A 16,563-nucleotide genomic window follows, 5' to 3' on the forward strand; every position below is an offset into this window, starting at 1 on the left:
TTTTCAGTCACGCAGTACTGCCTTCAGGAGGAAAAGGGACAGACCCACAGCAAAGGCTTCTCTAATCTGTCCCCAAAAAGTTAACCTGTCGAATTTACCAGACACGTTTGGAAAGTCCAGATTACAAATGCTGTCTTAGCTGAAACGATGCCGAGCACTTGTGTGGGGAAACTAAACAGTGCAGAACCAGCAGAGAAATTGCACTGTTAATGTACTTACTGGTTTCCTTTAAAGGATAGGTAAAACCTACCTATTGTTTGGTACTTAAAAGAACATAAATAACATTGCCCACTGGTATTAGAAGAATCATATGATGCTTACCTGCGACCACATTCTGAATATTTACCAATATTTTTTAATATTAAGGCAGCTGTTAATCGGATGTGTTTAGTTATTGGTCCCTCTTTTTCATCCTACAAAAGTAAAGAGAGGAAAAAAAAATGTAAAAGCCCCATAGTAGCAGGCAACAACTGATAGCTAATACTTGAGTCAAACAATACTAACTGTGAAATCTCTGAAGACAAGGTTTCTTGATCCCCTCCTTAATGCCATTAGGGCAGCACTTGGATGATTCACAATGGCCTTCTGTGCTCTGGGAGTAGAGGCTGTACCCCCTGCAGCTGGCTGCCTACATTAGTAAAGAAAGAATTAATAAAAACAAGCTTTGCACCACTTTCTAGAAGATTAACAACTCTGAAAATTTATTTTCACAATTTTTTAACCTATCTGAACAGTGAACAGAGACACAAAGAACCACTAATACTTGGTGCTGGTATGCGATTTGCCTTTTGTTTCCACAGAGATAAACCTTATTGCAAAAAGTCTTCAGAAGAGTCACGGGCTTTATTTTATGTGAAAAAACATTTCTCTTGAAGAAGTACTGCTCATCACCCATGACATTTGTGATGGAAAAGTAATATATTGTACTAATGACAAAGCCACTTCCTGAAGTGTACCTATTTAAAGGAATGTTTTATCAGACAGGATTTAACAGGAACTGTGATAGCAGCTATGTAAATGTCATCTGAGATTTAGCCAGAGAATGTCCTTAAAATATAGCTATTCAAACTTGACACAGCTCATTGGAACCATTAGACACTAAGACAATATAAAATACGTATTAACTGTGGTTAGTGAGGAGTAATATAAAGTAACATGATTTAAGTTATGACCTAAGACATAAAACATCTAATTGTTAGATCAGATCAAACATTTGTAAAACCAATTACCTGTTACTGCAGCTTTCAGACTGAGATTAATAAATTAAGCAGGGTATTTTATAAAGCTAGTACAAATAACAAACATAGCAGAAGCAAATTCTCCATTTTCAGTATTAACACTGAAGTCAAAGCTCTGTTTCATGCAAAACTTTGAAATTACTCATACAATTAGGGTTTAGAATGCATAAATATGCAACTTTGCTTAATGAGTAAGACTCATAATGTCATCTCAAAGCAAAGATTTGCAGTACCAGTGGTGGAAGGTATCACCATGCTTCAATATATTGAACAATACTATTATGAAATCTTTTAATACCCTAGTAGAACTGGATTAGAACATCTCAATGTACTAGAACTGTATAGCAGTGCTCATTTGCAAAGGTAGCATAAATCAAATGTAAATGTTCCATTTTTAAAATGAAAGTTAGCCTATAAGAGTATAACTTAGGCATCTTTCACTCTAAGTTAATATGCTAAGAATAAAACCTGAATTTTCTTTTCAGAGAGACTTTCTTCATGATGTGAAATTCTAACAAGGAAAACTAGTTAAAAATTAGAAAAAGGGTTCATATGAGTGGTTTTAAACCACAAAACAGAAAATTAGGAAGTAGTAACAGACAGACTCGTCCCTAAAAACTTAGCTCATAATCACAGTCATCCTCCCCTGAATGGAAATAAGAGTTTGAAAACCTTTATGAAGTAAAGGAGGGCAGGGGTTGAATTAAGAAACTGTTGGGCAATGACGTATGTTTATAGGAGACTGAGTACCACAGTAAAGGAGTTATCATCTTCATTTTTAATTTCTGGAACATTTTTGTTTTCCTTATATGGAGAAGAACAAGGATTCATCAGTGGAAGCTGTTCCAAATGTCTCTCTTCAATGGGTATCATACTTTATTTTAGAAAGTTGAAATACTATTGCCTTGATTCTAGAAATATTGAAAAAGGGACAATTACAATAAATTAGTAAGATATTAACAGATTGTCTCCTCTTTTTGATTTTGGAAAAAAAGTAGTTGATAAAAAGTTACTGAGACATCAAGTGGACTGACTTGTGTCTGTGGGCAAGTATCCCTCTCAAGAAACAGCTAGATTTCTTGAGTTTCTTTAATTATGTCATCGACTTAACTTCAAGCCATACCATTCATCTTGTGATTTACAGTTATCTCCTGCCCCATTCCCATGGTGCATGCAGAATATTTCTGGTAGCTCATGCTACCACCTTTGCTTCAGTGGCAACAAGGAAAAAAAAAAAAAAAAAAAAAAAAAAAAAAAAACACGAATCCAAAAAGATTCAAATGCACAAAGCTACAGTCAACATACAATTAATTGCTAGTGCTACCTGACCTTCCAGAATGTAATATTCAGCTACCTCTGAAAGCCAGAAGAGGAAGAGTTAATATAATACAACTTTAAAAGCAAAGAAATACAGAATTAAGGTATACGACCAACTCTGTAATGCCACTTAACTTTGCCTTCCTAGTTCTAGCAAAAGCCATTACAGATGTTTTCAAGTATATATGGTGTTACGATAGAGAGAAATTATGGTTAGGGGAATGGGCCCTTGTTTGTTGCACTGTGTTCCACAGATTTTACTTCCAGCACCAGTAACACTCACTCTATCTGCCCTCTCTGAGGTAGGTGTAGTTTTACTAAGTGGTGAAGGATCAAGTGAAGAAAGTTGGCCTAATTAATGCCTAAAAGTTGATGGCTTATGCATGCTTCATCTCAGCAGCATTCTTTAAGTTGTTTCAGCTCCATAAAAGAGTTTAGTCGTATGGACTATCAGTGGTGTCCTGATACATTTGGCAATTTTCTAGGACTCAACAAAAAGTAAATTAAGCCCAAACCTTGTAAGTCAGCTTTCAGGCATGGCCATGTAAGGCAACCTGAGGTGACCTGTTGGAGCGAGCTTAGGGTTTCATTTGACAAGTCACTGATTCTGGAAAACAAATTATCAAGTCTTATCACCCTCACGTAGCCAGGTGCCCTTTTCAGTTGTGTGAACATAACTCTGTGGCAGCGCTGTAAGATTATATAGGTTACACGTTACATATAATCAAAATATGCGTTTGCTGATTTCTTCTTCAGTAAAAGATGAGTAATGGAGACATGAGGGAGAAGAGTAAAAGAAACCGACAGCGAACCTCTGTGATTTCATAAAACAGTTGAATGTGTTAATTGTCATGAGTGCTGACAGAGAACGGTCTCATCCCTTTCTTTTGTTCCAGCCCATCTCCTGTACCAGTGTAAGGCAAGCGTATTTCACTCATCTGGCAATCTGGCAAACCCACTTTTCCGATTGATTAGGTTTTTTAAAAAACAGAATTGATTTACCATGCAATCAGACAAAAATTAAAGCTAGTTCTCTCACTGTAAGCAATGCATAGCCACGAGAAGGAAGAAGGGATGGCAGGGAGAGTCAAAGCATACTATTTGAGTAGTGGAATGCTTTTATTTCAACTTGTGTTCTGAAATCACATTCTTACATCTCATGATATTGCAGTCTCTATACTTCAGCAAGAACTGGCTATGCATATAAATTCCTACTTTCTGAATCTGACCTAATTATGGAATTCTGCCTTAGAAGAGGAGATGTACGAATGTTTTTTCTAATACGAGTACCTGTGCCAATTTTTAAGACACCTTCGAGGACACAGAACTACTGGATGTGTTATCTGTGTGATGGAACATTTTTGAAAAGGCGGAGTTGAGATCACAACATGCTAGTAGATGGTATCAGCCCTACGCTTCCCACTTACCAAATATTTAAGGCTACATTACCATCATTCTTCATTTTGTGGTTTTCAGAGGTCTGAATGTTGTTCAGTGTAATGAAACAAGGCACCATAAAGCAATCATAACTCTGTGTTAAGAAGGTTTTTTATATTAAATAATAAAGGGACCCCCAAACTAAATTTCTCAGCTTTCATGCTCAACTTTCTCTGCTGCCTCCAGCAGCTTGGTAGCAATTTAACTAGCCACAGAACGGACTGCGAAAATCTGCCTGGGACCATGTAATTACATCTTTAGCTTGCAACAAAGACATTGCAGTTAGTTACTAACAAAGACCTAGTCTTAATACACTTACACAAGTAACTGAACCCTGAATAACTCCAATATTAACATAACCACCCCCACAACCCCACAGCAATGGGGTGGCGCTCTCCACTATTAATTCCAGATGGTCGAAATAATTTTGGGGAAGAGGAGAGCCAAATCTGATTCCACGTAGCAGTACAAAATTAGAAGACTCAAAGGAGTTGGTATTTATCTTGTTTGCTTGTTTAAGGGAAGTTTATTACAAGAGTCCCTGGATCAATTCACCCCAAATTTAGACCACAAAACTGGAAGGAATACAGCGAGTTACAAAACAATCCACCTCAACTGTATGAAATAGCTGAACTGTACACAACAAGTAACTTTCCATTTGGATTACAAGCTCTTTCCTGTTGCAATAAAAGTTATAAAATGCTGTCCAGTTGGGAAAAATCAGGAGAATATGTTGAGAACAATGTTCATCACACAGTTTTCACCATATACCTTAAAGAATCACCTGTTCTTTTTATGGTAACTGCAACCACATCTCACCCATCAGAATCTATTGCCTCTTTTGCCCATTTTGTCTTACTGTAATGGACCTCAAATTTGATTACTGTTATAGACTCTACATACGCAGAGTTTCACCTGATAAGCCAAGTTACAAATACACATATTCTTCCAACAATTTCTAATCCTCATATTTTGACTACTGCTAATGAGGCTCAGGTCTCTTACTTATTGGAAGGCTTCTGATTTCCTGCTTGTCCATGTTCATCTTGCTTTAATCCTGCAAGCAAAGCATCTCTGGAACAGTGCTTATCCTGTTTGAGGAAAAGACAAAGATGGTGAGAAAGGTGTATGAAAATTTACCATGAAATTCCTACTATTTTCTGAAGTAATATGTAAAAGAAAATCTGCACCTGTAAATGGGTAATGAAGGAAAACCGCTGCCGCTGGAAAGGTTCACATCCCTCCCATAAGCACTGCCCTGGGTAGACATCTTTTCCTCCATGTTCAGTTGCTGCATGATAGAAAACTTGTGATGGTGTTTGAAACCACCTACAAAAAGAGGGGGAGGGGAAGTTAAGTTAGGGCTTTTTTTCCAGTTAATGGTAAAGCACAGATATCAAAAACATAAACACATGCTGGCTAAACATTTTTATTTTCTGAAACAAGACATATATTGATAAATGAAAAGTCATCAAATTTTAAAAAGGAAAACCATGTACATATATAACCAGTGAGCTACCAATAAATGGCAATATGGTTTTGCCAAATCTGATTGAAATATCATGCTTCTATTTTTCTATTTATAGTTTACCAAAGAAATAATGCATAATAATTCCAACCGATCTATTCTCTGAAATACAAGCAAAATACAGTAATAAACGGCTAAAAAAGTTGGGTTTCATGTATTCCTTTTCCTGTTTTCCTTCTTCACTGGCAGTCATACTCAGATCTTATTTAAACTTTAATTGGCAAAAAAAAAAACGCACACCATTCGTCCTATTTGCTCTCAATACTGCACATTTGTCAGACCTGATGGAATAAGAGATTGATCTAAAATGAGTGCTCTTTAGCACCTGAATTCTAAATATCGTGAAAACGGCTAGATGTCATTTCCTGTTGCACACAGAAGTCAGAAAATGTCACTTGTAACCTGTTTTTAACATCTTCATTTAAGCCTCAATTTTTAAATGACTTTCCAAAACCTCAACCTAAGCACTTTGCCTGCTGACAGTCCCAAAGCACAGGACATGAGGTATTTCAGCAAGTGAAGTGTTTCTGCATCAACACAAAAGATGAAGTTGTCCTAAGCCTGGCCCAGTAATACTCTCGAGGGTGTATTTTCTGTTTTCTGGACGTTCTATTTGGTGAGAGCTCAGGTGTGATGTAACCTTACAGTGAGTTCAGCCCAACAAGGGCCTTCTTCCATTTCAAAGTGGTAGAAGAGTTACAACTCACTCTGAATGCCGCCTTAAAATACTGGCGAATCTATAGTTCTTAAACAGTTCTTAGATTTGTATTTTCAAATTGTCACACAGACAAAAGATGTGTTATTTTTGCATGTATCTGATGGTAATCGAGAACCACTGTATTTCAAACAGTATTACATGAAAATGTGAATGACTCAAAGTGTGTGTCTTTTAGTCTACATACACCTTAAAATATATCTCAAGTGTTACAAATTACATCCTTTACTTCAACAGAGAAAAAATGGCCAAAATAAATTAAAGACTTTGCTGCTTGCAGTCCGTTTTGATACAACTAACCCAGCTCATCAACACCCACTTAAGACTTGGACAGAAGAGGTCTAGAAACCTAGCCGCTGCCATTTGGGAAGTCATTACCACCAGCTGTCTTCACACACTTGCTGGATGGATGCCACCGGCGCAGCAGTCTTACCGAAGAGGAAACACATGCACCCACCTCAGCCACTCCGGTTCACATGCCAGTATTTTAGATTCAGTTAACAAGAAAAGTATTTGTGTTAAGATGTTTGACTGAACTCCCTTGGGCTGAAGAGTGCCAAGAGGGAGATGACCTCCAATCAGAGGCTTACAGCATGCAGCCACGGATGAAGCAACATCTTAAACCTACAGCAGTCATTTATGGACAAGTTCAAGTGGGAACTCTGAGCACATGAAAAGCAGATCAGGAGGTGCTTTGATCCAGCCACCTCCTTCCACATCCTACCACTCATTTCAATACAGGCCATTATGCAAACATACTCGAAATCAATACTTAGGCCTAAGTGTACAGATACTGTTACCTGAACCCCATAAACGTGTCAAAGAGCTAATTTCACCCAGAGACAAGTCTTAGTTATAAAATGAATCCTACTGCAGTCACCACCTGTAATACAGCAATTACCTTCTGCATAGACAATAAATACTACTCTCTTAAAGAGCATTCATCTTTTCCATGCCAGTCAGCTCTTACTGAAGGGAAGCCAGGAAGGAGAAACACCTGCCTCTTGCTGTGGGTCCAGATAGCCCACAGTAGGAAATGAAAATATAAAGTTTTACCTCTGCATCAGCTCAACAGCAGAAGTTGATTTTTCAGAGGATAGAAAGATGTCTTTCACAATAAAAGGGACAGTTAGTGCATAAACTTCAAGCCTGGCACAAACCTATTTATGAATAATTCCTGGCATGGATGAAACAAATTTCATGGTGTAAGTGAAACCCAAAATACAGTTTAAAACATTTTATTCAACAAGGCAAGGCTTTAAGAAAAATAAAGGTATTTCAAGCTATGTTAGTTCACTCACTGTATAATAAATTCAGTGTTGTATGTCAAGCACTGATTTAAGAAGATTCAAATTTACTACCACTTTGCAGAGAAAAACTATTTTTCCTTAAAGAAACACCTAAACATAGTAATAAAAAAAAAAGCCTAAGTACTGAGAGTACAGTCAGTAAACTCTCATTTCCCACTTAATTTCTCCAACATTCTGTTCAGCTGCTGAACAGAACATTAAACTAGGAGCTGACTTGACAGGCAGTGGAGATTCAATAACATTTCCAATTTACTTTTTAAATACAAAGCAATTCAAGAGCAGATATCTCCTGCCTACCTGTGAAACAAAATGGCAGCTTTTAAATTAAGCTGAATACAATTAGCAGTACTTGCAGACAGCTGAACTTCAAAGGAAAACACCTACTTTCTGTTACATCCTCAATGCAAAGTAGCATGCTGACTGACACCTCTTGAGAGTTTTACTTCCACTTCAGATACTAAACCTGAATACATCTGCGAGAGGCCAATCATTACAACTCTTTGCATAATTGGACCTGATCTGGTTGTGGTCTTAAGACACTACTAAATCTGTTGCATTTTATTTCAAAATCTTGGTATAATGTTTCCTAATTCAGTTCTAAAAAAACAAAACGGCAGAACCCGCACCCACGCCACTGGAATGTTGCTGACTGCAGCAGCCAAGTTAGCAAGTAGGAAAAGAGCATATTATTTTATTTATTCATATTTATTCTGATGCTCGGGAAAATGTTTTTGAAGGCCTTTGCTGCCTTCTGCAATACATCCTGGAAGGGAAACTTAATACGTTGTGAGAATTAAACTAAAGAACATGCATAGAGAAACAGGCGCAAATGACTGTATCAAATTTGCCTCCTGTCATATCTTTCTAGTTAATTGGGAACACCACGAAAGAAATGCTGTTCTGTCATTCTACTATGATGAACCTGCCTGCTTAATACTTAGGAAAAAAAAAACCTGCTAAGCAATCACGAATGAAGCCAAGTAGTGGATGTTAAGTTCACACAGACTAATGACCCACTCAAAAGAATCTTCCTGTTTCCTGCTTAAACAACTCAATAAAACCAGCTAAGATTGAGAGCTATAAATAAAACAGTTACAATAACAGGTGGCAGTTCCAGATTTTTCTTTACCTCTGTTAGAAGCAGGAGGCCTACAGAAGATTTGATACTCCTGTTTTTAATCTGGCTGTTGAAGGAATATGAATAAACAATATACATTTGAAGAAGATGTTAACTTAACATTTTGGTTCTCCCACCACAAAGAACACGGGGTGTAATGTTTAAACTGTTTTTAGGCTGGAGCTGTAATAAATATTTTTAAAGTGCGAGACAGCATAAGAACAAGAGCTGTGTGTCACATAGACTACAATCTATCAATGCAAAATCTCTGAAGGGTTTTGAAAACACTGAAACTTAACCATGAACAAACCCCAGTACAGTAACAACAGGAAAAACTAAAGCAACAGAAATAATACACTATCTTTGACATAGAATGCAGAGATCAGCTTGTAAAATATGGGCCTCATAGCCCTTAACTTCAGTCTCAGGAAAACTTACTGGAATAGTATTTTAAGACAGACTTACAAAAAGACTGATAATGTAAGATAATCATAATTGTATTGTTCCTCCTCCTGCCCCCAAATTTGTCTGCGCATATTCACATCCTAGTTCACATGTGACACCAGCTTGTTCTATGGTTAGATGTCACCTCAACTCTACACAACTCACCCTACATAACTTTAGACATGGAAGAAAGTTGGTGACTAACTTATGCTTCAAAACAGTAGTCCAGCAAACTCTTCAAGATGGCATAAATTGGCAAGGCTTATGCTAAGAAACCGCCCCAGCCTTTCATCTCCACCTCAGTGCAACCCATTCATGTAGCAACATGAGCGTTCACGCATCTGTTGTGCAGCCAGTGGAGTATAGCGCTATGGCTGTATTTATTAGTAGTAAAGGAGTAAAGTAAAAAGTAAGCAAAGCCTTACATGTATTTCTTACATAGGGAAGTGTCATCTACCAAAGAAATAAAAAATTACTTTTAAGGTGAAAACAGGGCAATGATTTAAAAAGCGTCAGATCTCGACAGTACCAGTCAGAGTCCTACCTAAAATCCACATCTTGCATTGACTTAATGATCGTTGAATTATGTTTGTAAGGAATGAAAGAAACAGAAATTACAGCTTCAGGGATCTACAGATTAACTGGCCCTCTGGTAGTCCCCATTTTCACCACCAGTTCCAAATATTTGAACTCCTCCATCATTTCATCCCAACTTTCTGAGTGTCTACACATCAGCTTTCTGCCAAATCAGCTCATCTTTATGCTCCCTTTGTCTTGTCCTACAACAATCAAATGTCTCACCCTTTTTCATGCCCATCCTATATGTTATGCAATTTCTCTCACTGTTTTCAAAGTGGCTACTTGACAACTACCTTTGTTTCACCAATCTGTACCCTTCACTGAAAACTAAGCATATCCACAAACCTATGTTATTTTAAAAATCAGTGTCAAGATATACATACAGATAACAAGGGTAGTACTATGTTTTTATAAGCCTACATCCAAAAGTCTGGTAGCTCAACTCCTCTCTCTTTTAAGGACAACAAATCATCAAAAAAAGTCTCATCATTGCTGTCTAGTCTTAAGGCTAAGTTCCTTTTTATTTCCTTTTGTGACAACAGAGCCCTGTGGCACACATGGTATCATAATCACTAAAATTAGTCTTAATCTAAATAAGACTTTGACCAGGACATAGAAGTGCAACACCCTGCTCTTGCAAAACTGGAAACACAAGGAAGATTAAAAGCTGGAAACATAAGGAAATGTCAAGACGTGATTTGTAAGTGGATTACAGTAACTATTTTTGTATTTGCAATACAGAGAACAAGCTTCAGAGCTAGGAATTTGTTTAACTACATGACAGTATTTTATTAATTACTGAAGAGTCAATATATTAAAAGAAAGCCATATAATACTCATTTTATGCTCTGAAGTATAATTGAGAGCAGTTAAATGTCTTGCACTCCCCCATCTTAGCTTCAGCTTCCTCAACACTTTTTTTCTTTTCCCCACTGATGAAGTATAAGGTAACTTAAGGAAACAAAATGGATAGAACTTGCAGAATCACCTTCTATATACAACCATCTGTTACATATTAGTAAAAGGTAGTTAAATAAAGGAGCCATTTACTTTTTACAAGATTGCCACAGACACATGAAGTTCTGTCCAGGTTTTTTCATTTGCTCTGCATGCTGACTTGCTGCAGTGTACGAAGGCGGCTGCAAATTGATCTGCTGGCCCTGTACTTGCACTGTTGGTATCGACGTTGCAGGTGTGCTCTGTAGAAAAAGTTAAAACACAGTTTTAAACAGGGCTTATTTCAAGAATTGACACACAGTTTACTGTTTGTTCAAAGATCTTTTGTTCTACACTTTAATCAACCACAAATTTTCAGATTTTAACACTTTGAATAACCATTAATAGACACAATAACATGAGGGACACAGAACTTTTACACTGTAGTATTCGTACCGAAGTTTCTAATACTCAAATTACTAAACCTTCTGCCCAAATTCACGTACAGAATTATGACTGCAAAGGAATTTCTCAAGGGCACTAGCAGAGCAAAGGTTACAATTATTTTGCAAAGCATTGTTCGTTCTTTTCTCAAAGAAAAAAACATGCAAACTCAATGGGTTGCAATATCATCATCACAGGGAGTAGTCTGCTTTCTTATGTAAATGTAGGAGAAAATCTTGCTAAAAGAAGTAAAATGAGCACAGATACATCTAAAACTGCTTTATGTTCTCTGATGAAATGGTTTTATGTGCTGAATCTGTGGAATTCTTGAACTGCCGCATTAGTACACATCAGCCTGTGATACAGACTCTGTAAGAAAGGGAAGTTGAACAATGCTGAATAAACACTATCAAAGACTAGTAGGCTCAAACTACAACATACCTTTTTCTCTACAAAACCTGGCAAATTATGTAATTCTTTAAGCTCCTCTAAAACCAGCCAGCACAGGCACCTTTATATGGAACACCACATGCTCAGAACTCCTCAGTGTCCCATACAACTTGTACACAGTGCAATACAAACATTTCAGAAAGGAAAAACATGTTTCCCTTGCTCCCCTGCAATATTACAAGGCACTTATTTTAACAGTGAATAAAAATTATCTTAAAAATGTCCTAAAAAAAGTTAAACACAAAGCCAAAATATGTAATTTTTTTTTTCCTGAATAATAGACACTGAATGCTGGACTTCCCCATTTTGAACCAGTGTTTATGTCAGAATACTGCTTCTCTTCTTTTTTCCTAGAAGGGTCTGGACAGCACGATGTTTATAAAGATGATGACAATAAAAGAATTAAGCTTTTGAATATTCTCTAGCAATGGAGACCTAACATCCTTTCCTTCCCTTACTGTTAGAGAAGGAATGTAACACTCTTTAAAAAGAGACCAAGCAAAACTACTTTCAAAATCTGTGAAAAGTACTTTCAAAGTCTGTGCACACAGTACTCTGTTGACATCCTTACAGCTCTGTTACTGAATAGCTTTAGACTTTAGCTGTAAAGAAACAGTTAAGTGCAACTTCTGACATTTCATTTGCATATTGATCTTAAGTCTTCTTCCTGCTGCTTTCTACTGGCATTGCAGACAACAGTCACACCAGGAAATGAGTTAATAACATCACAGATTGTACAACACTAGTAACATGACCAAAAGGAATAGCAAAAGCGCCTCATCAAAACTAAACACTTCCCATGTCCAAGCATAAATCCTGATAAAAATAAGACAAAACTCAAGTGAAACTCCTGAACACAGCACAACGTCATTGCGGAGCCACTCTCCATCATCTATGAAAGGTCGTGGAGAACAGGAGAGGTGCCTGATGACTGGAAGATAGCCAATGTCACTCCAGTCTTCAAAAAGGGCAAGAAGGAGGACCCAGGGAACTACAGGCCGGTTAGTCTCACCTCTGTCCCTGGAAAGGTGATGGAACAACTCATTCTAAGTGACCTCTCCAAGCAAGTGGACGACAAAAAGATCATCAGGAGTACCCAGCACGGATTCACCAAGGGGAAATCATGCCTGACCAATCTGATAGCCTTCTATGATGGCATGACCGGCTGGGTAGACAAAGGGAGAGCGGTGGATGTTGTCTACCTTGACTTCAGCAAGGCTTTTGATACTGTTTCCCATAACATCCTCATAAGGAAGCTCACGAAGTATGGGTTGGATGAGTGGACAGTGAGGTGGATTCGGAACTGGCTGAATGACAGGGCCCAGAGAGTTCTGATCGGCGGGGCAGAGTCCAGTTGGAGGCCGGTAGCTAGCGGAGTTCCCCAGGGCTCGGTACTCGGCCCGGTCTTGTTCAACTTGTTCATCAATGACCTGGACGAGGGGATAGAGTGTACCCTCAGCAAGTTCGCTGATGACACAAAACTGGGAGGAGTGGCTGATACGCCGGAAGGCTGTGCTGCCATTCAGCGGGACCTGGACAGGCTGGAGAGCTGGGCAAGGAGGAACTTGATGAAGTTCAACAAGAGCAAGTGTCGAGTGCTGCACCTGGGGAGGTCAAACCCCATGCACCAGTACAGGCTGGGGGATGACCTGCTAGATAGCAGCTCTGCTGAGAGGGACCTGGGAGTCCTGGTGGACAATAAGCTGACCATGAGCCAGCAATGTGCCCTTGTTGCCAAGAAGGCCAATGGTATCCTGGGGTGCATTAAGAGGAGTGTGGCCAGCAGGTCGAGGGAGGTTCTCCTCCCCCTCTACTCTGCCCTGGTGAGACCCCACCTGGAGTACTGTGTCCAGTTCTGGGCTCCCCAGTTCAAGAAAGACGAGGAACTCCTAGAAAGAGTCCAGAGGAGAGCTACCAGAATGATAAAGGGACTGGAGCATCTCCCCTACGAGGAAAGGCTGAGAGAGTTGGGCTTGTTCAGCCTGAAGAAGAGAAGACTGAGAGGGGATCTCATCAATGCATACAAATATCTTAAGGGCGGAAGTCAAGAGGACGGAAGCAGTCTGTTTGCAGTGGTGTCCAACGACAGGACTAGGGGCAATGGATGCAAACTGAAACACGAGAGGTTTCAGTTGAATATGAGGAAGAACTTCTTCACTCTGAGGGTGGCAGAGCACTGGAACAGGCTGCCCAGGGAGGTTGTGGAGTCTCCTTCTCTGGAGATATTCAAAGCCCGCCTGGATGAAGTCCTGTGTAGCATGCTCTAGGTGAGCCTGCTTTAGCAGGGGGGTTGGACTAGATGATCTCCTGAGGTCCCTTCCAACCCTTACGATTCTGTGATTCTGTGATAATGCCTGTGATCTGCGTGTGTAAGAAGTTGTAAGAAAGGACTTCTGAGTCCGTTAGTCATAGCTACAAGTTATTTTGAGTTCTGCAATGATTTTCATCTAAAGACCTCTTAAGCTATTTTACAGACTCGGTAATGAAACTGCACAAGGTATCTTTTAACATGAGGTAAACACAAGTAGAGCTTTTTAAGATCGACATTCCTTTAACAAGGCATTTTTAAAGTGAAGCTGAAGTTAAAATCATCGAGTGTCAATAATACAGCTTGTTTTGCAATTTTCTCTTGGCATCCTGCTATCAATACATTATGATGGTCTTTATGTGACTTTTTATCCCTATAGAACTTGTGTCTCATTTAATGTGCTGGAGAGAGCACAAGCTTACTGAATGAATTCAGTATTTCATTTAATTCTCATCATTCAATGTGTGGTTCATGTATTATTTACTCCATTCTAAGCAAACCCTGCAATTAATCCAGAATTATGAATCTTCTCAAGGGTTTTTCTGGCAAGCTCTCGTAGTGGTATTCAAAGGTTTTAATACCATCTCATTAAAAAATTGTTTATTTTAAACAAGGAGATCTGAGATACACAACACAAAATGTTACATGCTGAAAATGAAAGAGAATAGAAAGGAAAACAATTTTCAGGACAGAAAGTTAAAACTCAGTTTCCCCTTCAATTTCTTTCTACCCTTTTTTTTCCAGTGAGGAAAAAAATGATAAATTGAAAATAAATGTGTAAAACAACTGTTATTTACAATTTTCTTATTACTGCTGCACTGCAAAGTAGTTTCCCCTCAAACTTGTAGCGTTAGGTGGTTACAGCTTCCACATATTTTCAAGTCAAATTTATTGCTTGCCTACTAACTGTGCTGATTACATTTTAAAATCAACAGCTAAAGTGAAGTTACATTTGTTTTCCTAGGTTTGTTAGAAACCTACGTTCTACATTCAAGCATCTCAAAGCTTTCCTCTCTTTGTTCCAAAGATCAGAAATACTTCTAATTTTTGTTTCCTTTTTCTCCCTCCTCTATTTTCATGTATTGATTTAGTAATGCATAATACATAGGACATTACTAATATAGGTACAGTCTTTGATTTTCAGAAATGAAATGCCTTTTTTTCTAGAGATGTTCCTAGAAATACTTGCTATGTGCTACCTAGTTTACAGTACTGATACGCAATGATTATGTAAACTCATGATTTCTTTATGAGAAACTTCTCCTTTTTCCTAATAAAGTCTTTCTGGGAGAAGTAACATTGAAAAAAATTTCCCCGTGGCATAAAAATGTCACAAAATTTCCTTCTCTAGCAAAAACATTTAATGATTCCATGTTCCTCAAGAAATCAAACACCCACTACTCTAGTATACTTCAAAGCATTTCACGGCATCTTTTTGTATTCAGATTAGACCCCTCCATGATACAATTTGCAATTGTCACCACTTGGCACTTTTGGAAATCAGTTCTCACTGGATCTTGGGACTGAAAGGTACCTCAAGCAGCACCACCTATCTCTTTTTTTGAAATACATAACCAAGTCATATAACTCCTATCGTAAGTTCACTGAGTGCCATTTTAAGGACTTACACAGGATATAAATATAAAAATTTTTGAGAAACCAAACACTAACAGAAGCAGAGCAGCTAAATATATATTTGTATTATAAATATCTACACACATGTATAAAGAATGCATTTATATTTAGTGATTTCCTGTCTCAGAGGATCTAAGCTACTCTGCAAAGTTTGCCTTAAATGACAATTAATTCCATATAAACTGACCTGCCAGTAACCACATCTGACATGTTTCTGGGTGCCCCAGAACGTAACAAATTGTGTACAAGGAGCCAAAACTAATACACTGCACAAAGAAATGACTTCAGCATGAAAGGTAACAAGATGCAGGGCAGTCTGAAGCAATCTTTTGAAAACAGGCACAGAAATACCATTTTCTGACAACTCAATTTTTTTCTTTAATCCAGTTTCTGATAGCAACCCCTAAAATAGCAAGTTTTGAATTTGACCTTGAATTTCTTTGCATGCTTTAAAGTACCTTTTCTGTTTTCCCTGTTGTTGATTACTAGGGTCTTGGCAGCAAGATCTTAACTCAAGGCATGCCTCTCAGCTTGCGGTGCCAGGGCACAGATGCAAAATCTCAAGTCACAATGATAAAAGTTGGGATTTTTGTAACTACAATTATCCTCTGTCCAAAGCTGGCTGAGTTATGCAGGTTGCTGGCCATGAACAGTTTTATCTCACAAAGACAAAACCTGACTGACCATGTACTAAGGAAAGCAGAAAAAACAACCACAGTCACTGTTCCATTACTTGTGGGCTCTTTTCTGAACTGCAAATTAAGGACACCTCAAACACAACACCAGCTGTGGCCTGTACTAGCTCAGGTTCAGTGCTGTATAAATGCAGTTGTCAATTTTGTTCTCACATGGAGACTGCACCGTGCTCAGCTCCACTGGGCACGACTGGAATCAGACCGGCTCTTGTAGCACCATGTTTCTTCTACCCAGGAGCGTACTCATTATCAGAGCTGAAGGCACGGCCCAACATGGAGACGTGGCAAATGTTGAACCATAGCTAGTAAGCCCAGCTGAACTGGAGCTGCCTGATAAGTAAGAGACATGAGGATCCCTGCAACAAACTTCCCATCATAGCAGGTTCTGGGTCAGGTACAACTGCATCCCA

At 38.4% G+C, this 16,563-nt stretch overlaps 1 protein-coding gene across 1 annotated transcript in view; it reads right to left on the reverse strand.

The window, feature by feature from the left end:
• ARID2 (AT-rich interaction domain 2) overlaps positions 1 to 16,563 on the reverse strand; it is a 109,486-nt gene that overhangs the window by 3,674 nt on the left and 89,249 nt on the right. Inside the window, exons 16-20 of the mRNA XM_009646416.2 lie at positions 10,736 to 10,884; positions 5,183 to 5,321; positions 4,998 to 5,083; positions 505 to 628; positions 322 to 413 (exon numbers count right to left, since the gene is read on the reverse strand). Of these exons, the coding sequence (XP_009644711.1) occupies positions 322 to 413; positions 505 to 628; positions 4,998 to 5,083; positions 5,183 to 5,321; positions 10,736 to 10,884 (590 nt within the window). The remainder of the gene's footprint in view (positions 1 to 321; positions 414 to 504; positions 629 to 4,997; positions 5,084 to 5,182; positions 5,322 to 10,735; positions 10,885 to 16,563) is intronic.

The sequence above is a fragment of the Egretta garzetta genome, unplaced genomic scaffold (assembly GCF_000687185.1).
Source record: "Egretta garzetta isolate BGI_Z169 unplaced genomic scaffold, ASM68718v1 scaffold349, whole genome shotgun sequence".
NCBI classification, from domain to species: domain Eukaryota; kingdom Metazoa; phylum Chordata; class Aves; order Pelecaniformes; family Ardeidae; genus Egretta; species Egretta garzetta.